The sequence below is a fragment of the Camponotus vicinus genome, unplaced genomic scaffold, assembly GCF_025532165.1.
Source record: "Camponotus vicinus isolate PSW18456_S1 unplaced genomic scaffold, iyCamVici1.0 SCAF_5, whole genome shotgun sequence".
NCBI classification, from domain to species: Eukaryota; Metazoa; Arthropoda; class Insecta; order Hymenoptera; family Formicidae; genus Camponotus; species Camponotus vicinus.
Genome location: NW_028141977.1, coordinates 9,288,872 through 9,314,568, shown reverse-complemented (window position 1 = coordinate 9,314,568; position 25,697 = coordinate 9,288,872). Strand labels below are relative to the sequence as shown.

The 25,697-nt window shown below is 31.0% G+C and overlaps 3 protein-coding genes across 3 annotated transcripts in view; all 3 read left to right on the top strand.

The window, feature by feature from the left end:
* Window positions 1–25,697, top strand: part of LOC145972389 (uncharacterized) — a 53,220-nt gene that overhangs the window by 9,905 nt on the left and 17,618 nt on the right. The gene's annotated exons all lie outside the window — the stretch shown is intronic.
* LOC145972058 (uncharacterized) lies at window positions 7,451–11,570 on the top strand. Its single transcript, XM_083100275.1, has 2 exons — window positions 7,451–8,996; window positions 9,696–11,570. Exons 1-2 carry the CDS (start codon window positions 8,911–8,913, stop codon window positions 10,837–10,839), a joined length of 1,230 nt encoding a protein of 409 aa, XP_082956401.1. The 5' UTR covers window positions 7,451–8,910; the 3' UTR covers window positions 10,840–11,570.
* LOC145972055 (uncharacterized) lies at window positions 19,272–23,314 on the top strand. Its single transcript, XM_083100271.1, has 3 exons — window positions 19,272–19,426; window positions 20,696–20,785; window positions 21,818–23,314. Exons 1-3 carry the CDS (start codon window positions 19,401–19,403, stop codon window positions 23,007–23,009), a joined length of 1,308 nt encoding a protein of 435 aa, XP_082956397.1. The 5' UTR covers window positions 19,272–19,400; the 3' UTR covers window positions 23,010–23,314.

The window sequence follows — 25,697 nt, the reverse complement described above, 5'->3', positions numbered from 1 at the left end:
CGTCAGGGTCTACGGCTGCACGCGAAACTGCATCAACCAGATTACGTGCCGCCGCAAAGGAAACACCATTGCGAGTTATGCAACAAGCGTTTCTCCCGGAAGCAAGTGCTACTGGTGCACATGAAGACGCACGGCAACGTCGGTCCACAGAGCGAATACATATGCCCGATATGCGACAAGTCGGTGTCCAGCAAGACTTATTTGGCGGTGCATCTGCGCAAGCACACTGGCGAGAAGCCACACATTTGCGATGTCTGCGGCAAGGGCTTCATTTCGCAAAACTATCTGAGCGTGCATCGTCGTACGCACACTGGCGAGAAACCGCATCTTTGCCCACATTGTAACAAAAGATTCACACAACGGACTACGTTGGTAGTACACTTGCGGGGTCATACGGGCGATCGACCCTATCCCTGCACGTGCTGTCACAAATCGTTCGCTTCTAAAACGATGCTGAACTCGCATCTAAAGACGCATGCAAAACAAAACGCGCGGCAACAACAAGAGCAGGAACAACAACAGCAGAATTTGCAGCAGCAACACGAGCTGCAATCTCAACAAGATCCTTTGTCTCTTGATAACGTCACTATAATGTTGCCCAGTTAGAATTAATGGCAATAATAGTTCTCATAATAGCTCCTTTTTTACATAATTAAGCTCTCTTATATTTACTTGTCTTTTTTTACATTTAATTAATATAGATGATACTTATATGAAATATGCTGAAGAAATGACTGCTTGCAGTAAATAATATGGGTAAGCTTTGAATGTTAAAAGTATATAGGGGAGACTATGATATCTTAGGGTTATATTGTATCTTGCAACAAATTATTTTTTCAATGATATAATAAATGTTTAAGATTGAAAGTATTTAAGCTACATTTTTAGTTATTAATCATTTATAATCTGAATAATTATATACATAGTATATATCATTTATAATTTTTTTATAAAATTTATTTTTGGATTTTTCTTCAGAAATTTTTAGAATTCTTTAAAGATTTTTATATTAATATAGTTTAACACATTATATATATACTCTACAATTTAAATAAGTTTTTAAAAAAATATTTAGATGCTTTGTAACACATTCTATGTAGTTCTTTATATTTCTATATAGTTCTTTTAACTGTGTTAATTTTTTGTAAATTTTTATTTATCATATGTAATTTTTAATTATGCAACATGAAAAATATAATAATTCTATAAATATTAAAATAAAGTACCCTTAAGTGTATCACAGTCTCTTTTGTAAATTTGATACAAATTATAAAATAGAGCTTTTGTAGCGATTCTTTATGAGCCATGTTAAATTAAACGAATGCTTGCGAACACTAATCGGTTAAAATATAAAGAGACCTCGAATTAGGACAATTATTTCGCATTATCCTCTGAAAAGTCTGACATGATATTATAACAATTTACATATAAGATCTCTGCTTCGAAGAAATCATAAAATGATACCAATTATTGCAATTTACGAATGAATTAGATGAAAGAATTATTGAAAAACAAATGTCTTGCAAGTTATGCATGTGCAATATCTTCATTAAAAATTGATTTGGTAAGATTTAATTAAATCGCGTCTTGTAAAAGTTTTATCAGTGAAAGATTGCAATAGTATACCATTATAAATAATAAATATAAAATGAAATTTATGGAGAACAAATTTGACAAAGCAGCAAATAAATAATTTTTGTGAATCTGTTCGCGTTTTGAGATTTGTTCATTACGTTCAAAAACTCCAAAAAAAAAAAGAAATAAATAAGAGATCTTTTGCAGATCGCAATCAACCGTCCATAATTTTTTAGTATTATATATGACAGTATTTTTAAACTTATATTTGTTTTTTTATTCTTACATATAATAGTAATGTGAATTTATAGGTCGATAATTATTTATTAATTATTCGATATTTGCTTTGTACGCTTTTTTTATCTCCTAATAATTCGCGCGATAATGATATATTGTGCTGTAAATAATTATTTACACTTTTAAAAAGAGTGTGATACTTGCTTGTCACAAACATCGATTTAATAATGTTTAACTTTACAGTTCGGAATTACAATTTCTAGTGCCTTAGTTGTTATATACATATTATTTAAATAAAAAAATTATACATGATTATAAAAAAACTACGAAAAATAAAGTTATATTACAGACTGTTATGTATAATAATAACTAAAAAAATGTAATAATTTTTATATAATAATGAGGATATATATTTTATTATGCTCTTCCATGAAATTATTTATAGGCAATAAATAACTATTTCAATTCATTTCCTTTTATTTAAAAAAATGAAATCTCTTTAGTGATTTACTGATGAAAAATAGTTAATTCTAGACATTTTTATATTGATTATGTCGTATTGATATATTAAATATTACAAATATTCAATTTTGTTGAAGTATAATTTTTTTATTGTTAATTTATAGGAACAGTAATATTATTAAATTAAATAAAAAGTAATAGTAATAGCAATAAAATAATAATAGTAGCAATAAAATAAAAATAGTAATATTAATTTATAAATAATGTTTAATTAAATAGTACTATTCTTATTATATGAATCTTGTTTGCACTTTTTTAATAATTATTAATAGCAGCTATATATATATATATATATATATATATATATATATATATATATACTTAAAAAAATCTTTGTTTTCATATAAAATTTGCAAAAAATATCTTGTATTTATAAAATTGTCGAAATTAATAATTTTTAATTATTAGCCTGCATTGTCATGAGTCAATAAGATTTGAGATGTAATATTTTTCGTTAAAAATTATTCATAAAGCAAAAAATTCATTCCATTTTTACATAATTTTATATTATACTTTATTAAATATTATTTTTGTGTAAGTAATAGATTTGAGATGCTTTATTAAATATTATTTTTGAGATACTTTATTAAATATTATTTTTGTGTAAGTAATAGATTTGAGATGATATTTTTTTTTAAATTATTCATAAAACAAAAAATTCATTCCATTTTTGCATAATTTTTTTATTATACTTTATTATGTATTATTTTTGTGTAAGTACAAACAAAAATTTTTAAATCTTGTAATTCTTAATAAATCTTTATTGTAATTCTTTAAAAGAGAAGATTTATCCTAATTTTTTTAAAAAACTATAATATATAAGATGCTTTTATAAGTGTATAATAATGCGCTAAGATATATATATTGAATTATTTTTCATAAGCATGTGTTTTTCTGCGGTGTAGAAAAAAAGAGTAAAACGTTTTGTTAATCAACAATTTTTAACAGTTACACTATGAAAATATAAATGATATAATTAAAAATAAAAAATCTTAGATTAAGTAACATATAAAATTAAAAAATACTTGCCCTAGATTTTTGCGCATATTTTTTACATTGCACAAATTTTAGTTATAATTATTTCATGGAATGAAATATTTTAATTACAATGTGTTATTGAACGCAGCTCTGAAATTATTATACAGTAAGTAATAAGATTTTAATATTTTATATCAGCAAATTTGCTTAAAATTTTTTACTGCACTTGAAGATTTTATGGATATAAAATAAAGATATGTTTTCTCATTTAAATATTAATTTTATCGATTTGGTCTCTTTTGAAATACTTCGGATTAATTATATTATTAATTATAATTATAATTAATTATAATTTTTCTCCTGCCTATATGATCCCATATTTTTAAAATAATGCAATAATAACTGTCATTTAACGCATCGCGCGGAATGTCTAAAATAAAAGTAAAATGCACTTAAGTTGTTTTTCGATTATACATTTATAATCCATATTTTTGTATTTTTCAGAACTCAAAATTGGAGATCTAAAAATCAACTGGGAAATATTGCTATAGAAAGCCAGGATCAAGGTGCATCTTTCGTTATTTTTCAAGAGATTGATAACAAAACTATTCTTGTTCAAGAGGTAGCTGCATATCATTGTGATTCATGCAACGAAGATTTCGATACAGAAGCCAGTTTGATAGTACATAGAACGGAACAGTCGATACTTAGAACTCGGGAAGCGTTACGTCAAGCAGAAAAAAAATACAAGTGCGACATTTGTGGGCAAAAATTTTCCAAAAAACTACAATTGATCAAGCATCGTCAGATGCGATGCAAGTATCCTTTAGAAACGCAAAAGAAGCGGGAATGGAAAAGTACAATCACGAGAATCAAGAGAAATCGAGAAGAGAGTAAGGAATTATCAACAGGTCCCATTGAATGCGACGAGTGTCATAAGATATTCAAGAAGAAGAGATACTTGAACGTACATAAAACGTTGCACGGTGCGCCCCACATTTGCCATGTGTGCGGCGCGAAACTGACGTCGGAATATTATCTAAAGATTCACATCAGGCGACACAATAAGGAATTCACGGAATTTTGTAAGGTTTGTAATAAGGGTTTCTATTTGAAGGCGACCTTAAAGATTCATATGAGTGTGCACACCGACGAGAAGCCCTGCACTTGCGAGATTTGTCATAAATCCTTCAGCAATCGAGTTTATCTTCGTAGTCACATGAAGATTCACAGTTTGCCTGAGATGAGGAAAAAATACAAGTGCGAGATATGCAACTTCGAGACATTTTATAGCTACTGTTACAAAGAGCACATGTGGACTCATACTGGCGAGAGTCAAGTGGCGTGTGAAGTATGTGGCAAGCTAATTAGACGACAATACATGAAGACTCATATTAGAATACATACTGGTGAAAAACCGGAGATTTGTGAATTTTGTGGTAAAGCGTTTAGCGCCAGAAAATATCTGATTAAGCATCGGCGGACACATACCGGCGAGAAACCTTACAAGTGCAAAATCTGTGAGAAACGGTTTACTCAACGTGGCACACTTAGTGCTCATCTCCGAAGACATGAAAATCTTAAATGATTTTTTCTGTTTCCTCTATTTCTTTTTTTTCTTAAAAATTTGTTACACGACGTACATATTTATGCACAGTTGATTAACATTTTATATAATATTATATGTTATATATATACATTTATGTATATACATTACTAATTCACTACGAAAAAAAATATTATTTTAATACCATAATTATACTTTCTATTATTTTATTTTATTATTGCAATGTTTGTTCAATAAATGAACATTCAATATGCTCCATGTAGCATGTACGATAAAATGATAATAATTACATAAAGTGATAATAATACAAGAACTAAATTCTGTGTTTCTGAACAAACTGCATAAGAATATGAACTTAATTATTATGAATTATATTTCAAAAATTTAAAACGTATTCTTTTTAGTAGCATGGAAAATTAAATTCATAAATTAAGTGGAAAGTTAATTTCATAAATCATAGGGAAATTATAAATTTTATTAATATATCCATTTATTTGTTTTATTGATTATTTTTCAAATAAAATGTAATGTTTATGTAGATGATTCAGGCTTAAAACTTTCGTACATATATTACTATATGTAATATTATGTGCAATTAAGAAACATTTGTTTTTTCTGTGTATAACTAGAATATTGATTACACAATCAAAACGCATTTTTTCAATGCGGATATTATATAATGCAATACTGTATATATTACGTACATATTTCAATAAAAATGCGTTCTCTACTTTATTCCGTATATTATATTCATTATAATTAATATATAATGTTTTCTGCTTTTATCTTTGCTTATTTATTTTAGAGTTTGTTCAAGTGTAATAAAGATTGTAATTTTGTAAAATAGATTATATATACATATATAGGGGAAGATGGAAAATAAAATATATCTTTACAATAAAATAGAATTTCAAATAATAGCAAGGTTTTTATTTAGTATAATAATTTAGTATAATAATTAACGCATAAATCATCCGAATATTCAAATATAATAGCAGTGTCTTTTCAAGAAAATTCACATCAACAAGAATCGTTTATTATTTGGATTAATTAAACAAATATACTTTTGATAAAAAGAATATAAATATGTATGTGATAAATACATATGAGATATAAATTGAAAGAAAAAAATTTTACTTAAATTTTATGGCCTTGTAGAAAGGTACGTGATATACATGATTAAAATCTTCTAAAATAATTCAAAGCAATTGCTGCAATATTTAACATTCCAAGAAATAATTTCAAGAAGTATTGATCTATTTAGGATGTAAAAATAAAAAAACGAGCATTAACAATCAAAATGACAGTCACGATTAATTCGAAATGTATATAAGGTACATTCTCTATAAAATTTATCAAGAATGTGAGTCTTGTCTGTATTAGTATCAAGTAAATCGATTATGTATTAAGGGCTGTATTTATTTTATATACGTACTTCCTCACGCGTTGTTGACAAATATTATTTATTACAGGTGCGTCGAGATCGGCATAGAAGACACAAAGCTGGAACCGATCGACGAGTTGCAAGATATACAATTAGTGCGATATCAGGACGAAGTATCTACAGTGGAAGAGTATCATATCGGTCATCAAGAAATAATTACAGAAACGATCGAATATACGGCCGATGATTCGAATGATAAACTAGAAGATCCTTCATCGAATAAAATAGATATTATAAAACAACTTCCTGGACACGAGTCGAGTCGCAAGTGCACGACGGTTTACGAGTGTGAAATTTGTGGAAAGCAAATGCTCAAGAAGCTGCAGTTTTTAAAACACAGACAGGATCACAAGAGGAATCCGAAGACCGAGAATCGTTGCGAAGAATGCGATAAGATTTTCACGAATGAGGAAAAACTACGAAAACATATAATAAAGGCGCACCAGAAGGAGAAACCATTTCAATGCGTTTTATGCGGCAAGTGTTTCAAGACCGAAGAATTCTTGAAGATCCATCTAAAGCAGCATAATAAACGGTTTACCTGCGATATATGCGGTATCTCAAAGGTCTCTGGATATGATTTGCGTCTGCATAAGAAAAAACACAATCAGGAATACGTGACTCATTGTGACATGTGCGGCAAGGGCTTTTATACAAATCAGACATTGGAGCGTCACTTGCTTACGCATACAGGCGAGAAACCGTTCATCTGTAAAATATGTAACGTTGCATATGCAAGTGCAGCCTATCTCAATATGCATATGAAATCCCACGGCGAGAGAGAAAAACACAAATGCAATATCTGCAATTTTGAGAGTTATTGGAAGGCCGCATTGAAAGTGCATCTTAAGATACACACGGGCGAAAATCAGATCACATGCGAAGTATGTGGCAAATCTGTAAGCAGCAAAACGTATCTGCAAATTCACATGCGTATACACTCGGGTGAGAAACCGCACGTTTGTGAGGTGTGTGGCAAGGCGTTTAGTGTACGAAAGTACCTGATCGTGCATCTGAGAACGCATACCGGCGAAAGACCTTACGAATGTAAGGTGTGTCAGAAAAGATTTACACAGCAGGGTTCGTTAAATTCGCATATAAAATCACATAATGAAAGTAAATGAATAGGACACTTCCCGACTATTTAATTAAGCGTGGGCTTCTGCTCTCTAATTTAAATTATCTGATACGATTAATACATCTTGAATATCATTATGTAACTGAAAATTAAATATGATGATAATTATGACATTAAAGGAGTATAAGTGTAAATTTTATATTTGTATATATATTAGAATGTTTTTATGATTGAAAATCATTTGAATTATATACCGTCCTATATGATTACCAAATGAAAAACTCAATTCGTGCAATTTGTGGAAACAATTATCGAACAAAGTGCACGTACAATAAATTAATTTTTCATTAGAGATGTGAGACTGATAATTATAAAAAAAAGAAGTAGATGCATTATATAACATTAAAACTTAAAACTTATTTTATATATATACACAATTATATATTTCTATATATTTTTATTTTGTAAAATATGTTTCGAATATTGACATTGATATTAGATAAAATCGATAAATATATATTCGAGAAATAATTTTAAATTTGTTAGAGAATTTTTTGCAATCAGAAAAAATATGACACTATAAATATGGGTAAATTTTCTCTTTACTTTAAAAGATATTTATTACAGTAGTTGAATTAACTGCACATAATAAAGAATTTAGTGGAAAACTTATCTTATATATTATATTAATAAATTTATAATTTAACAAAGTATACGCTCTCTATATGTTATTTAGAAACAGTTTTATTACTCGCAATTCTAATTTGTTACTGAGTAAAAATATAATAATTTTTGGTATAAAAATAATAGAACAAAGATAAAGTCATACATACATACATATCTGCAAATAAACATTTTTTATCCAATATTTTATGATATTTTTTAATTTTATTTTTATACTCGCATAAAGTCACACGAGATGTAAGTGTACCGTGTACGTATTTATTGAGGAAAATTGTTGAACAATTTTTTACTTTATGACTTTAATATATAGATCTAGATTATATCTAGACTAAATCTAAACTTATAAGTGTAAATCACTATTTTATTTATATATTACGAACAATATTTATATGTTACGAACAAAATTATTAACAGTATAGTATTATAATTCAATATATAATAAAATTCATAGTAATTTTATACTATAAAATTTTTTATTTTGGAATTGGATATAAGTAATATCATGAAATTAGAGTACATTATGTTAAACACTATAATATATAAATATGTATTAAACTATTATTATTCTTAATTTTGTAAAATTGTTAATACAATGTTACATATCATATTGTTCTTTCTTTATCAATACTATATGTATTTTGCTGTAATTTTTATTAATCTACATTAGAAATAAAAAATGAACAATAAATACACATCATACATATGATTGTTTTTGCAATTACGGCTTTATTATTTAATATTTTCTATTTATCTGACAGTTTGTTGAAATTTCATATTAGACATTAAATACTGAAGACTATTAAATAGTGAAGGCTTCATATATAAATGACATATGCTGATGATGGAATGATCGCCAATATGAGAATACTTCACCTGGATTGCAAATGTTATAATAAAGATTTACTGCAAAGGTACGCATTATTTTGTATTTCAAAGTTGGAAATTTAATGTTAGTATTATCTTTATTTACACATTTCATTTTTTAAAATGAAAGAAAAATATAATGTGAAGGGGAATTAAAATTTTATGTATGAAATATATATATATGTATGAAATTTATATATATATTATATATATATATATATATATATATATATATATATATATATACATAATTTATTTATTTTTTTATAAAAAGTATACATATGTATATTTAATTTTGTATGTAGAACTTATAAGTACAATTTAAAACTTAAATTTGTTTTACAAAAAACAATTATAAACTGAGATTCTTTCGAAAATAAATTTAATTATATAGCAATTATTTAGCAATAATTATATATACATACGTATAAGATTAAACAACAGAAGCGAAATATGCTTCTTTCAACGTGTATAATCCATTAAATGATTTTGCATATATATGATTTTAACATATATTACATATACCAAAAATGTTGCTTTTTTCATGGAAAGAGGACAAAAAAAGTTGTTTTTAATGTTTATAATAACGTAAATATAATGAAAGGTATATCACAAATGTATTCAAGAGGGGAAAGAATATATAAAAATGAATTTAAATAAATAAAAATTCTTTTTTACAATTAAAAAATATTTTGTAATTTAAATTAAATATTATATGTATAGTTATTGTTTCATTTTCTTTTCAGAAATGAAAAGCCAGCAGAGACGTGTGTAAAAAATGAACTGTCTATACATGATGAATATATGGATTCTGCGTTGGTTTCCATTTCCATTAAACAAGAAGAAAATATAGAGCAAGAAAAATATAATTTGCCATACAAGGTTGTAAATTTGGAACATAATTCTCCTGAGAACATTCAAAATCCGCAATTAACGCAAGAAGAATTTGAAGAAACTACAAATGAAGAAGTTACTCGCCAAAGTGATTCGAATCTAAAGAAACAATCTACCAACCAAACGTTTTACGAGTGTAATGTATGTACGAAGCTTTTTCGATCAAAGAATCTCTTTGAAGGTCATTTAGTGGCGCATAGTGACGCTCGACCCTATCAATGCGATGTTTGCGGCAAATCCTTCAAGAGGACCAATACTTTGGCGGTGCACAGACGAATCCACACTCACGAGAGAAACTTTGTGTGCGATGTGTGCGGTCGCGCGTTCGTGCAAGCCTCTCAGCTGGCCACTCATCACAAACGTCATTTCGAGAAGTACACGAGGCACTGCGAGATTTGTAACAAGGGATTTTTCACAAATGCCGAGCTCCACGGACACATGAATGTGAAACATGGCGCTAAGGAGCACGTATGTACCGCTTGCAACAAGTCATTTCCCAATAATCACACTTTGGTGCGTCACTTGAAGATCCACGATCCTAACTTTAAACCTGTGAAACATCAATGCGAATTCTGCGGCAAGACATTTGCCTACAAGAACTCGCTGGTGGTGCACGTCAAGTCACACACTGGTGAAAATAAATACGATTGTCACTTGTGTGGTAAATCCGTGTCATCTAAGGGATCTCTTCAAGATCATCTACGTCTTCACGGCGGGGAAAAATCGTTGATTTGCGATGTATGCGGCAAGGCTTTTCACAAGAGAACAACGTTGGTCGTGCACAAGAGAACCCACACCGGCGAGAAGCCTTATTCGTGCGATACGTGTGGAAAATCCTTCACGCAACACTCGACCCTTGTTATACATAAACGATATCACACGGGTCAAAGACCATATCAGTGTAGTTATTGTAGCAAATCTTTTGTATCTAAAGGATTACTAAACGCTCACAATAAAGTACATATGGTTAATGTGATGGTTATGCAGCCAGCATAGTCTTACGGTTTAAATCTTCATTTCTATTGCACTATATCAAGTGTCTTGAGTTAGAAATACCATAGCATAGTGATATTATCAGACTTGTATGGATTCAAACACATTTTGTGAAACAAAATGAAGTGATATTAGTTGATTTCCTCTATTCTAAAGTCGTCGGGATTGAGAATTTTTTTTTTTATAACATTTCTAAGATTTTTTCTCAATCTTCGTGCTCTATTATTTTAATGGTACATGCGCAAGAAGAAAATATACGTACTTTGTTTTTCACTTGTGCTTTTTTATTCTTTCTTATTAAATGTGGATAATAAAAGAATAACGTAAGAAAATTTTAAATTAGAGGAACATATACATACATACATATATATATATATATATATATATATATATATATATATATATATATATATATATATAAAATAGAAGCAATTAGTAATTGCATACTGCCATCTTGTAGTTTGATACTATAATAATGTGTGGTGTGTGTGTATGTGTGTGTGTGTGTGCGTGTATGCATGCTTGTGTGTGATTGATTATATATTTAATTTCAATCAAATATTTTTTAGAGAATTAAAATATTACTAACACATATTTATAAATGTCATATTTATAAATTAATCATTTATAAAAAAGAACTAAAGTTTTCTTTTTTACAGAAATTTTCTTTCCTGAAATACTATCTACAATATATTGAATGGATAGCTTAAATTTTTGCATTATGCATTACAAAAATTAGGAGCCTGTATCAAGAATTAAAGAATCAATTTAAATTTTGTTATTTTTGGATAATTTATTTGCATTTTTTCTTTTACTTTTTATGATTTTACATCATAAATTAAATATCATTTTGTGTTGTATTCAATGTATAGTAAAAAAATTGTTATAAAATGTTAGTGAATTTATGTAAAAAATGATTTAATGTGCAAAACAGAACTTTGTATTAAATGTTAATAAAATCATTTTTTAGAAAAAAAGTAACAGAAAAGACACGTAATGTGTTTATTGTATATGTGGAATATTACAATAAGAATAGCAATTATTTTTTCAAATTAGTATGAGATATACTCCTGCATTATGTATTATTATGAATAAAAGTATTATTCAGAATTACATAATTATCTGAAGCTATTTTATCATGTCACTTTCTCTTTCAAGTATTTTTATACTTTTATGTATATACAACTTATGTGAATACATTTATTAAGTATTAATTAGTATACCAGTTTTGATTAAATATAGCAATATAATGCTGATGTTGTTTTTACCGAATTATCTGCTTTTTACATTACACACATAATTGATACAGCTTGTAAGTTTGGTCGGCAATTTTACTTACAGGAATAAAATAATGTGCTAGGTAACGAGGCAATGAAACAAAGATCGTCGCGACGCAAAAAGGGTATTCGATACTGATATCCCCCTGAATTTTTCAATTCCAGGTACAGCCTACCATTTTCCGAAGAATTTTACCCGATGGAAATATTCTCTAAGCTCGACTTGATGAAGAAGAATAACGAGCGCGCCAAATCCACGTTGAAGTGCCAGGAATCAACGGACACGACTGACGAGGCCGTGGCTTCAACGAATCCTGAACAAAGCGTTATAAAACAAGAGGTGAACGACGAGGACGACGACGACGATCTACCTTTGGCATATCACTGTAAGCTCTGCGGCGTCTTCTTCGCCTCGCAATCCTTGTTGGATAACCATGAGGTCGAGCACAAAGGTAAGCGGAAGAATACATGCGCTCAATGCGGCCGGGTCTTCAGAACTGGTGTGAGCCTTCGCAAGCACATGAAGATGCATTCGGTACGTAAAAGCGGTCGCAAAAGCAACTCCTCAGCAGTGGCTGGCCGTACCACGTCCTTGAAGAAGGTGAAGAAAGAAAAATCCGAACTGGAGTTTGTCTGCAAGACCTGTAATAAAGTCTTTCGGCACAAGAGTAACTATCAGAAGCACTTGTTACGTCACACCGTAGGAGACCTCCCCTGTAAACACTGCCCTAAGAAATTTCGATTGTTTCGTGATCTAACGAGGCACGAGAAGACGCACTTCTTACCGAGTTACATGTGCAAGGAGTGCGATTACGAGACCACCGTTCTAGCGGCTCTGAGCATTCATATGACGCGACACATGGACAAAGCGGATCTGCCATTTAAGTGCAACGAATGTGACAAGCGTTTCCGGAAGAAGCTCGATCTTCAGGAGCATTATAACATTCACTCGGGCGAAAAACCATTCGTCTGTCAACTCTGCAACAACGCCTTCTATCTCAGACGACAGCTCTCCGCGCACTGTAGACGCACGCATCCCGAATTGAAAGCAAACAAGGTGACCAGCACCGCTTGCGATATCTGCGGCCGCGTACTCGCTACGAAAAGATCGCTCTTCCGGCACAAGGAGAGCCACAATCCGACGAAGCTCTATCTCTGCGATTATTGCGGCAAGAGTCTCAGTAGCGCTGAGCACCTGAAAAAGCATCGACGGATTCATACGGGAGAGAAACCATACGTCTGCGATATCTGCGGAAAAGGTTTTACCGATTCTGAGAATCTGAGGATGCATAGAAGGGTGCACACAGGGGAGAAACCATACAAATGCGATCAATGTCCGAAAGCGTTTTCGCAGAGATCGACATTGACAATTCACAGACGCGGACACACCGGAGAACGACCCTACGTTTGTCAGATATGCAACCGTGGATTCTCTTGCCAGGGTAACTTGACGGCCCACCAGAAGTCTACCTGCGTCTAAGCCTTGACAAACCTTTTTTTCTGTGCTTAAAACTCTTGTTGGTGCCGCGTTGACGATTAAACTATGACGACCACATTTAACGATAAGAATAGCGTGATAGTATACGTGATTATTACGTTGTTACTTATGTATCGTGACAACAGAAGAGACTGGAAGAACTTTTTATTATATAGATTATATATATATACTATGACTATGTTGAGCAACGTCAATGAAACGATGTTGAATCGATACTTGTCGATACAAAATCTCTATGATATCTTTTGTATACTGGTTATAATGTTTGCGTGCTCAAAAGACAAAGTTACGCGCGATTTTATCCGTTTGGTTTTATGAATTAAACATTTGTACTATCCGTGCTCAAAGTGTTCCGTTACGAATATATTGTTGTTCTATTTTTTCAGTGTAGATAGGTAAGAATAACTTGTAAGTCGAACACAATGCCAATGTTGTTGAACAAAAAACAATTCGTTTTATCATTTTTCTCTCTTCTTTTTTTTTAATTTTATACAGGCGAGATAGTAACACTCCAAGCTTGCTCGTTCGAATATGGATAAAGCATCGATAAATTTATGTTAATGATCATTGACGGTATTCGTTATTATACGTTTAATAAAATATCTCGTACATCAAAGGTGTATGACTACGAAACTGTTTTATCGATTAAATTAGTTCCTTAATCTTGAAGCGAACGAGCATTATTTTCTTCCCAACACTATTATATAGATTGCGAAATTAATCCTTGTATCATTTACTTTCGTAAGATACTCCAGATGGTCAAGAGAAGATATCAACGAACGACATGGTGACGTGACTGCGTATAACATGCTGAAAACTTACTGTTGTTTCTTACAGAATCCTCGAGGTCCAAATGTTGATAGGACGTGATACCAAGGTTGATGAAGAAGAATCCGAGAAGCACAACCACGCGCGATTAGAAATAGATTCCAGTTCAATGATACAAGATATACCGAACGTAACCAGAAAAAATGAAGAAGAGGAAGCAACGTCAAAGAAACCTTCTGAAGTGATGCGTCGAAAAGGAGGAACATGTCGCGAGAGCGACATCAGGGACACTTCGATTAACGCAACGGGAAAAAAATTCAGAAGAAAAGAGGAACGGACGACGTACGAATGTTCTATGTGTAGAGTGTACTTTACTCGGCAAGGAGAGTTCAAACGTCACATGGTGAAGCACAGTGACGTACGTCCGTACAAATGTACCGTTTGCGAGCGAGCCTTTAAACGTTCATCAGAAGTGATGAGCCACATGCAAATCCACAGCGGCGTCAAGTATGCCTGCGAAACGTGCGATTTCACGACGATGAATAAAGTTTCTCTGAAGACTCACATTCGACGAGTGCATCGGCGCGACTTTAGATACCATTGCGAGCAATGCGGCAAGGGGTTTATGTCGAATTACGATCTTCAGGATCACAAGGCGAGCCACTTGAACGCCAAAACCTTTGTATGCGAGTACTGTGGGAACACTTATTCGCAAAAATCGTACCTGGTTGCGCACAAGCGCGTGATTCACCGGATACAGAAGACCGCGCCGAAGCAGCACCGGTGCGAGCGTTGTAACAAGAGCTTCGCCTCGGAGTACAGTCTTCGTAATCACGCGAGTTTACACTCTCAGAGGTTCCTCTGCGCCCAGTGCGGCAAAGAGTTCGCGACGAATCACGCGCTGAATCTTCATACTCGCATGCACACTGGTGAGCGACCCTATCAGTGCAAGCTGTGTGCGAAAGCCTTCGCGAGATCTGCGGCTCTTAGGGTGCACAAGCTCACGCATACAGGCGAGAGACCGTATGTATGCGATCTCTGTGGCCAGAGTTTCACGCAACGCAGTAGCATGATGGTGCATCGTCGCAAACATCCCGGCAGTCACCCACCACCGCCACCGTTGCTACTCAGTCGACTTGAGTTTAATACCCAAAAGTCAAATTAGATGGGTACGAATTCAAATTAGAAGATTAGTGAAGAGATAAAAAAGTTTATTCATATTGAATATTCATATACTACTCAGTTAGGTTTATATAAAACATAATATGGAAATTATTGAAAAAATTAAGTGAAAGTGAAACTTACCATAATCTTATTTGTAGTTTGAAATATGTTTTTAATTATATAGATATTTGATCTGTGTTAATTTTTCGAAAATTGTAAAATTTTATGAATTTTAACAAATCTCAATTACTGATTTCATTAATATTCTTCGTGACTGAAGATTCTAAATTTTTACATTGCGATAAGTGCTGCATTTGTACTGATTGACATTAATGGATGTTTCAGGGGACGATGGACCACAGTGTGGGATGGTGAAAAGTATCGAAAAGTGATTGTACTGTATAATAACGTCGTAGCAGAGGCAACTTCTGCAAAGAATGTGAAAAAGCGCGATGGATCAACAGAAAGGTACATAGAAAATAAATGGCGACAAAGCACGGAAGAAGAAAATAAAAGGAGAGAGTTTGGTACACTGATAGAAATAAATCAAAATTTATCAGATAAAGGAAAAATAAAGTCTGTAACGGAAATATCCTCTGAAGACACTATAAAGAACGAAAAGAAGGAAGAAAATGTGGATCGAGTATTAGAAGAGCAGAATATATGTCCGTTGTGCTTAAAGCATTACCCTCATGAGAAAAGTTTGAGAAGACATATTGCAGGGAGCCATCAGGAAAGAGTGTATAAATGTGATAAATGCCACGCGTCTTATAATATTAAACAAGACCTGGAAAGACATCGTAAAATTCATAATGATGATTACTTCTTCGAGTGTGACGTATGTCATTTGAAGTATAAGCGCGAGGTATCATTGAAGCGTCATCAAGTGCGAGTGCATAGTGACATCGTTGCTCAGTTTATCTGCGATTCCTGTGGACAATCGTTCAAAATAAAGGTAGATCTTCTTCTACATATCAACAGGAAGCATAATATCAACACTCATATATGCCGATATTGCGGAAAGTCCGTGACGGATCTCAGGAATCACGAATGGAAACATAAGAAACGTGCTGAGATGGCCAGCTTGAAGTTTTCGTGCCATTTGTGTATCGCAAAATTTCAGAATCAGACTCGCCTAGACAATCATTTATTGTTGCATAAACGGGGTTATAAGTGTAGCGAGTGTAATGTAATTGTCATTTCGTCGCGTCAATTAAGATATCATAAGAATCGGATGCACAAGTCGGGCACGACCTGTCCGATTTGCAAGAAAGTATTTTTCAACGGTAACAACTTTTATCAACATGTCCTTACACATGCCGGCATTCGACCTTACAGCTGTGATATCTGCAGCGAAGATTTCACCCAGCGCTCCAGTCTCTTTCGGCATCGAAAAAATCATCCCGGTCCTCTTCCACCTTATACATCGCAGATTCCTATTGCCAATTTAGCTAAGAACGTTTTGGAGAAACTAAAACAATAATGCAACAGTTTATTAAAAGATACAATAATATTGTCATCTGCGTAAGAAAAGACTTCTGACCTCCAGATTTGAAGACATATCGTATTATGTAATGTGTGTAATTTCTCAAAAATATGTTTTTCAAAAAATACGTTTGTCGATCAAATCTGAGAATATAAATATAAGAAAGATACACACACACTGTGAGAGAATATTTACTTATCTTAATATATATAGGTTGTAATTATGATATTTAATTTGAAAGAATATACTCTCTCTAAAAGGTAGCATATCTACCTGCGAAAAGATTGATTTATTTTTTTGGAATAGATCAAAAAATTATTATTTCTAATTACAATTATTTAAAAAAAATTTCTTAAATATTTTTTCCGGTGAAAAATTGAAAATTAAAAAATGAGTATCTTTTCTAAAAAATTAAAAAGTATCTTTTTTATTATAAGCTACGTAAAAATATTTCTACGTAAATATTTCTCGTGAAAAAGATATAAATATAAATTTCAAATAATTAAAAATATATACACATCTGGATTAGTTAATGCGATATAATAATGTCAATAATAACATAGTAAATATGATTTTAAATTATTTTTGAACGGAATATCACCGTTTGTAACTGAATGAAACTTAATAAATAAAGAAGTGTTGTATTTTTATAGAAAAATTTTCTTTTTGTGAATTAATATTTATTATAAATATAATAATTAATCTGTGCCTGTAATTTATATAAGATTTATGTGCAATATTTTCCTTGTTGCATAATAATCATTATTTTGATCAAGGAAGAATATCTACTTCATCTTTTACATCATAAAAGTAAGTTTATATCATGACAATTTGATTGATTGACTTTGTACTGCCAAAATAATACCAATGAGTATGTTCGTTTCTGATCGTATTCCTGGATGAGATAATGCAAATGTAACATTTTCATATAAAACAAACTGTGATGCATAATTTGCTGATATTATAATTTATATAAATATTTTCCGGTAATTAATAGAATCGATTATGATAGCTGAGTAGTATAATAATAGTAAGATTACATATCTATTTCTAGGAAGTCTTTTTCTTATACAACAATTATTTTTTAGTTCACCGTTATTTGACATATACTTAGAAAACGTCGATTATTGATACTTTATGCACTGACAAAACTTTCCCTGTTTCAGGGAAAAGCCTATCATCAGGCAGAAAGGAGGGCAATATCGAAAAGGACCTATTCGTTTAGTCCCCATTTTATTGGGCTCGTGGAAAACTGTTGAAAATGAATATAATTTCATGAAGACAAGCAGAAGAGTTAATTCTGCTACAGCTCAGTATCAAAATGAGAATAAATCGATTAATTTAGATTTGTCATTAAATTCACAGAATTCTGCAAATGCTCTCAAAGGCAACAATGTTTTAACTAAGGTGAACTCTTTCTTGAGCAGAGAAAAATCGCCACAAAATGTCAACTCAGCGAATTCATACAAGGATATGACCGAAATGGATGTAGTTATGGAAAATGTAAGAAATACGTGTCCATTTTGCGAGAAACATTTCGGCAACGCGAAGAAAGTCGAGCGACATGTCAGATACGTACATCGTAAACCTTATCAATGTAATAAATGTAAGAGAACTTGCTACACGCCAAGAGCATTAGAAGAACACAAGAGGATACATCGACCGGATTATTTTTTCGAGTGTAAGATCTGCCATGTGAAGTATAAGAGCAGAGAGGGACTGAAGAGACATTATATTCGCATTCATAGCGATCACGAGTCAAAATTCGTTTGCGAGCACTGTGGTCGCAGTTACAAATTAAAGATCGATCTGACGCATCACATGAAGAGAACCCACATATCGCAGTTGCAAATTTGCCGCTTCTGTGGTAAAGAGGTCAAAGATGTGAAGGGCCACGAGTGGCGGCATCAGAAGAGAAATCGCGAGATCAAGTACGAGTACTCATGTCACTTGTGCCGTAAAAAGTTCCATCATAGAAGCAGACTGGACAGTCATCTGATGTTACACGAGAAAGGCTTTAAGTGCGAGGAATGCGGCAAGGAGTACGCTGGCACACGCGAACTTATGAGCCACAAACGTTTCAAGCATGGCCAGACGCACATCTCCACCTGTATCTTGTGTCAAAAGACATTTCCTTCCATCAGCAATTTCTATCAGCATGTGCTCACGCATGCCGGTATACGACCATACAAATGCGACATTTGCGAGGAAGATTTCACGCAGCGCTCAAGTTTATTGAGACACAGAAGAAATCATCCAGGACCATTGCCACCATTATCGTCGACGCATCCGCAGATAGCTGAGCTCGCCAGAAATTATCTCCAAAAAGTTCAAAGCGACCATATCGAATTCGACAAGAATTTCGTATTGAATGCTCGATCATGGTCATCAACAGAGGCATGTAAAATTAAATTGTAATCTGGAAGATAACATTTGGAGTTTTATTAAAAAAATGTATAAAGCACATTATACATTAATATTAAAATAGACGAATAATGTTCGCAATTGTACTTCTCTTGCAATTTTTAATTTTTGCAATTGTACTTCTCTTGTCTACAAGAGTACGGTTTATTCATGATAATTTCAATTGTATTTTTACTTAATTATTTTTTTGAAAAAAGGGATGGATATATTTATATATATTATTTTAAAATATATCTATTTTCTATGATTATTTTTTTCTTAAAAGATATTTTTAACTATGTTTTTGTGTATATATATTAATTTGCTTTCAACTAAAATTGTTTTAGTTAGTTAAAATTATTTCATATCACGAAAATATATTAATTTATGCTGTTCAATCAGTGTTAATTATAAATCATTTAGTATATAAAATACAATTTGTTGTATATTGCATTGATTACATAATAGAACATTATTTTTTTATTTTTTATTTTAATTTACTATCGAATATTTCTGAACGAATAATTATTCTCTATTAATTTTTGTGTGTATAAGACATATACAAAATAAACATTGAATAGATAATGAAAATTAGAAATATCTAGCAAGAAATTTCTACTTTTTGTAAATATTATTATTAAATAATAAGATTTAATGATAATTGTGAAAAGAGCACAACATTCAATAAATATATAAACAAATATATAAATAAAGTTATATATTAAAATAAAATTATATTTTATTTATATTAAAAGTATAACAATACGCGTATTCTTCCGCTGATTTATTTAAAAATAAATTATAAAATTTTCTTAATCTTATTAAATTTAAATTAATTTTTCAATTAATACAACATATACGCAAAAATATTGAGAGCATTATTTTGTAAAAGGAAATAATAATTAAATCTATTTAATGAATAGTAATAATATTTAGAATATTTAATGAGTTTAACACTTTATTTATGCAAAAGCACAAGTTATGCTAAAAATATGTTGGTATTATATACATAAACTTATATGAGTTATTATAAAAACCTATCAAAAATATTTCACACTTTTGGATAAATCTTTTTTTGACGAAAATCTAAATACGAATATTTTTACGAATTATTTTTATATTAGAATACAAGAATTTCTTCTTTTTTATATTTTATTTCTAACAATTTGTTTTTAAAAATTACTGTGATATCGAATTCTTATATATAAACATAACAATATTAAAATACATTTTTTTCACTTACTAAACTCATTGATTTTTCAGGAGCCGACTGTGTGAAATGATTATAAGTATAAGAATGATTGTGTTACGAGAAGGGAACAAAATGACAAAATCAAACCAGTGTTTTACCAGGTGACTGAATAAAAAAAGTAATATAATAAATTAATAATTTGTGCAAATGTGTTGTAAAAATTGGCATATAAGAATATAGATTTGTAAGTGCTCATTGCTCTTCTCAAAATATTTTGTCAAGCAGCAAGAAAAATATGCATATTTATATGTTTACATATAAAATTCGATAGATCGACGACATTTGTCGAATGTTAGATAATTATATACTCAGAAATATATTTTGCATAAACATTTCTCTAATAATCAATTGTTAGAGAAACACGTCGTGATATTCCACGAATTATGAATATAACCATTGTCCAAAAAACAACATGTGTAAAATCTTATCACTTTGAATATCCATGAAAAGACTCGCATAGAGGTTTGTGAGTCTTTAAAATTCCTGAAAACATAATGACATAAAATTTGCTTAGTATATAACGAAGCAAAGTCTTATTTAGATAAGTATTTTAAACTAAATGTACTTTGTACATGTTATAAATGCGCATTCGAACAATGGATTTGTCATACAGCTAATCTATGAGAAATTTCTTGAAATATTTGATACATCTCTTATGTGCATTACGAAATAAAAGAAAGAAAAATAATCAACACATGACAAAATACAATATTCAATATAACTTTTATAGGAAGAAATTTTATCTTATAAAAATCATATAATTAAATAGTTTGTAAATAAATATCACTTGTAAATATATTTTATTGTTGTATTTATTACGAATTTTATTTATAATCTAATGTAATGAGATTGAACTTTGTATAATTTTATAAAAATAATCAAAAGTCCATGCACTGTTTATGTTTATTAAATAATGAATTTCAAAATCAAGAGTAAGAAGTATTTAAAAAAATATTCGTAAATAATAGAAACAAGTGTTATTTCCATGGAATTCAATCCTTGTTTAGCTTTTTATTTAGCGAAATTTTTAGCTGAAGTTGCACCAATGCATGCTCGCGTGCAACCAGCACGACCATATATTATCCATCATATTATCACATAAAATGGACTGACAATTTTTATAATTTTTTTAGGTCCAATCAACTAGATCCACTCTCGTCAACTTTTCTGATAGTAAGACTGGAAGACGATTATTTTCGCATCCCAAAGTCTTTGAGTGTGTTCATGATGAAAGAACCGCCGCCTACTGAAGGAAATAACTCCAAAACCGAATCAGCAAAAGAAAGGAAGACTCGCGCTGAGAAAGGTAATCGCAACGAGAGAGATAAAAGTCGCGTTGAGGCTAGAAGGAAGAGTAAAGTTGTGAGCGATGACTTTGACGACGATTTGGACGATACTCCCTTGGACTTCAGGAAACGACACGAAAACGAACTCTCGAAAAGACGATCCGGCAAGCACACGATCGCGGGGAGCCAGAAGAAAAAGTCACATATATGCGAGATCTGTTATGTCACATTTGACCGCAAAAGCAAACTTACTAGTCACATGTTTAAGCATAGCAATTCACGGCCGCATAAGTGCACGATCTGCTCCAAGGGTTTTAAGACCGGCGCGTATCTTTCTAGGCACATGGAGATTCACGATGAGCCCGCGCAGCTGCACGCGTGTACCCTGTGCGATTTCAAGGCGCGCACGAAGCCGTATCTGAAGATACACTACATTCGCAAGCACACTGAGGATTATAACTATAGCTGCGAGCAATGCGGCAAGATGTTCAAAGTACAATCCGATTATACGACCCACATGAAGGATCACGATACGGAGTCTTGCGTTTGCGACATATGCGGCACGTCTTATCCCAGCAAGAGCTCCCTGTACTTCCATAAGCATTACAAGCACAAGACCAAGGTCAAGGAATTCGAGTGTCAACTCTGCAGAAAACGCTTCAAGACCCAGAAGAATCTCGACAGTCACGCCGAATTGCATAAGATGAAATACGTCTGCGAGCAATGCGGTATGGAATTTAAATTCAAGTACGGCCTCACGAAACATCTCAGGACGCATTCGGGTGAAAAGTCATATCTCTGCGCCATATGCGGCAAGACCTTCGGTTGCCTCAGCTCGCAAAAGATCCATCTACTGACCCACGTCGGCGAGCGACCCTACGTCTGCGACATTTGCGGTCAGAGCTTCACTCAGCGATCGCCGATGATGTTACATCGGAAAAAACACCCTGGTGTGCATCCACCGCCTCCGCCCATCAAAATTACAAATCTCCTGCATGGTGTGCAGGATAAAATTATTGTGAATAAGAGTGTCAAGTAATTTTTGTGTACGTGTGATATGTGGTATGTGTGTGTATATATATGTTATATATGGCGGATGGTGAACTGTGAAATAAAAAGAACTTTGTGTTGCCGCGATCTTGCACTTTTATATCTTTTTAACATAAATGCGAGATAGTGAGAATATATGTGAATTGTGAATATTATCTCAATGATGGTCCATTTGTAATATAGAATAATGAAATTTGGACAATTTTACCTGCATAAGGTGACAAAGTATATTATTCTGTTCAAGTATTCAGGAGGATTCAGTTCTTGAAAATATATGGTGAATTGGTATGTCGATCTTATTTTAAGTTTCATTAAAACTCAACACATTCACTCAAGGACAAATTAGAAATTAATATGCTGGATTATCACTTATGACATTTGTGACACTTATGACACTTATGACTTTAAACTCCAAATTCTTTATATATTCAAGTATTTATTTATCCTTTTAATAGATGTCAAATAGAAGACTGTAATTACTTTTTGGAATTTTAAAAATATTTTTCACTCTTTTAGTTATTTTTTAAACTTTAACATATGTTAGGTACTTTTAGGTAAATTTATAATTTTAAATTTGAATTTTCTTTACAATATTTTTCTGATAATATAAAATCAACCAAATGTAAATACATATGCATAAAATAAGAGGAGCGAATTAATCTAATATTAAATATGGTTTATTTTTATCTTTAAGATTTTGCTTGGATTTTGCATTTTTTTTATTGTTTAATTATTTTAATTATATTACATTTTGTTTCTATATATATATCTGAGTCTTCCAATTATTTGCAACCTGAGTTGAATGAAAAATATATGCCATTGCCCATTATTAGATTCGATAACATTATTTTCACACACAATGCAATGAAATATGATAATATTTTTCATCATATCTTTTAATTTTTAAATATATGGTGATCTAAAAATTCAATGCTATCATCAACGATAAATCATTTTATTTTATGGGATAAAGTTATATTTTATTTATAGTACAAAAAATATATCCTCCCTCTTGAAAAATATTATTTTAACATGTAATTATAATTATTTTTAAAATGTAATTATATTATTTTAATAAAATGTATTTACGTTTCTAATCAAAATTTCTGCGATAAAGATGTTATTTTTCATTCAATTTTCAATGAAAGTAAAATATGATTTTTTTCGGGAACAATTCTGACCAATTTTAAATAAAATTGATTTTTGTTTATTTCATAGGATGATGCAATGTATAATATAAAATTGATGTAAAATATATATATATATATATATATATATATATATATATATCATATGTTTTTATTAAATGAATTTATTCATGCTATTCACAATAATAAAGGTATAATTAATTGACGAATCTATAAGATGTTTTAAGTAATAAAAAGTATGACACAATATGTTATATATTGATTAATTAAATTTTCAATAATAAATAATACTTTTTATCGTATCAAAGGATATATTTAGATATTGTAAAGGAATATTATGTATATATTCATTAATATAATTTTCTTTTTTAAAATATCGCGAGACATACAGAGATGATACTGCAGAATTAATAATGCTTTAAAAGTTCGATTTTTACAATCACATAATGCTAAACCAATTTGTGATTTCAGAAGAGTTTGCGATCTTTAATCATTATATTGAAATATTACTAAAAAAAAGATAAAAAATACATATAATATATCTCTCTCCTTTCAAAATAAATTAATAAATACATAAATAATAAATGGCAGAGAAAAGTATAAATAATATATATTATTTTATTCGAATATAATAAGGATAGATACATTTTTTAATACGCAATAAACAATTGCAATACGAATTTTATTGATAATAGTGATGATCATAAAGAATATATACTTCTAATAAGGATTTGTCATTATATATATATATTGTAATTTTCTATTAATATCTAGCAAAAAAAATATAAAAATATTTTGCAATACAATAATAGGCAGCATGTGTGTTTGTATATACAATCTCTCTCATGTTGTATATATAATCATATTTTGCCAAACTGATTGATTTTTTTTACTTTTAGGTCTGTGCCACGTGATCCTCTTGAACAAAATTTCCTTGTGATTGAAAACAACCACCAATTTTATCTTGTGCCGATGCAATCTCCTTACGAATATTTCAAAGAAGGAAACGAAAGCGAAACTGTACAATTGCCGCGTCTTTCGCCGGAAATGAAAATGGAGGTTGCTGAATCTACGGAAAAACCTGAAAACATGTATGAAGATAAAGAAAATGAATTAGTGTCAACGTCAACGGAAAGCGCGTCGGAATGTGAAGAAGATTTAAGTTTTAAAAGAGATTGTAATCTAAAGGAACACGTAATAATTCATGACGATGCCTATCCATATGAGTGTCCAATTTGTGATCAAAGTCTTAAAACTGAACAGTCATTTAAGTTTCATATGTCATTACATGAGGGCGGCAAAGAATTGTTCCATTGTGCAGATTGCGATTTTAAATCAAGAGAGGCTACAAGTGTTGAACGTCATCAGATAAGATGGCACGCTAATAACATGTATAGATTTAAGTGTCATCTTTGTGCTAAACTATTCAACAACAAGACAATGTTCCTAAAACATATGGAGATCCATACTATTGCAGTTTGCAACGTGTGCAACGAGGTATATGAGAATGATCATCTTACGCAACACAA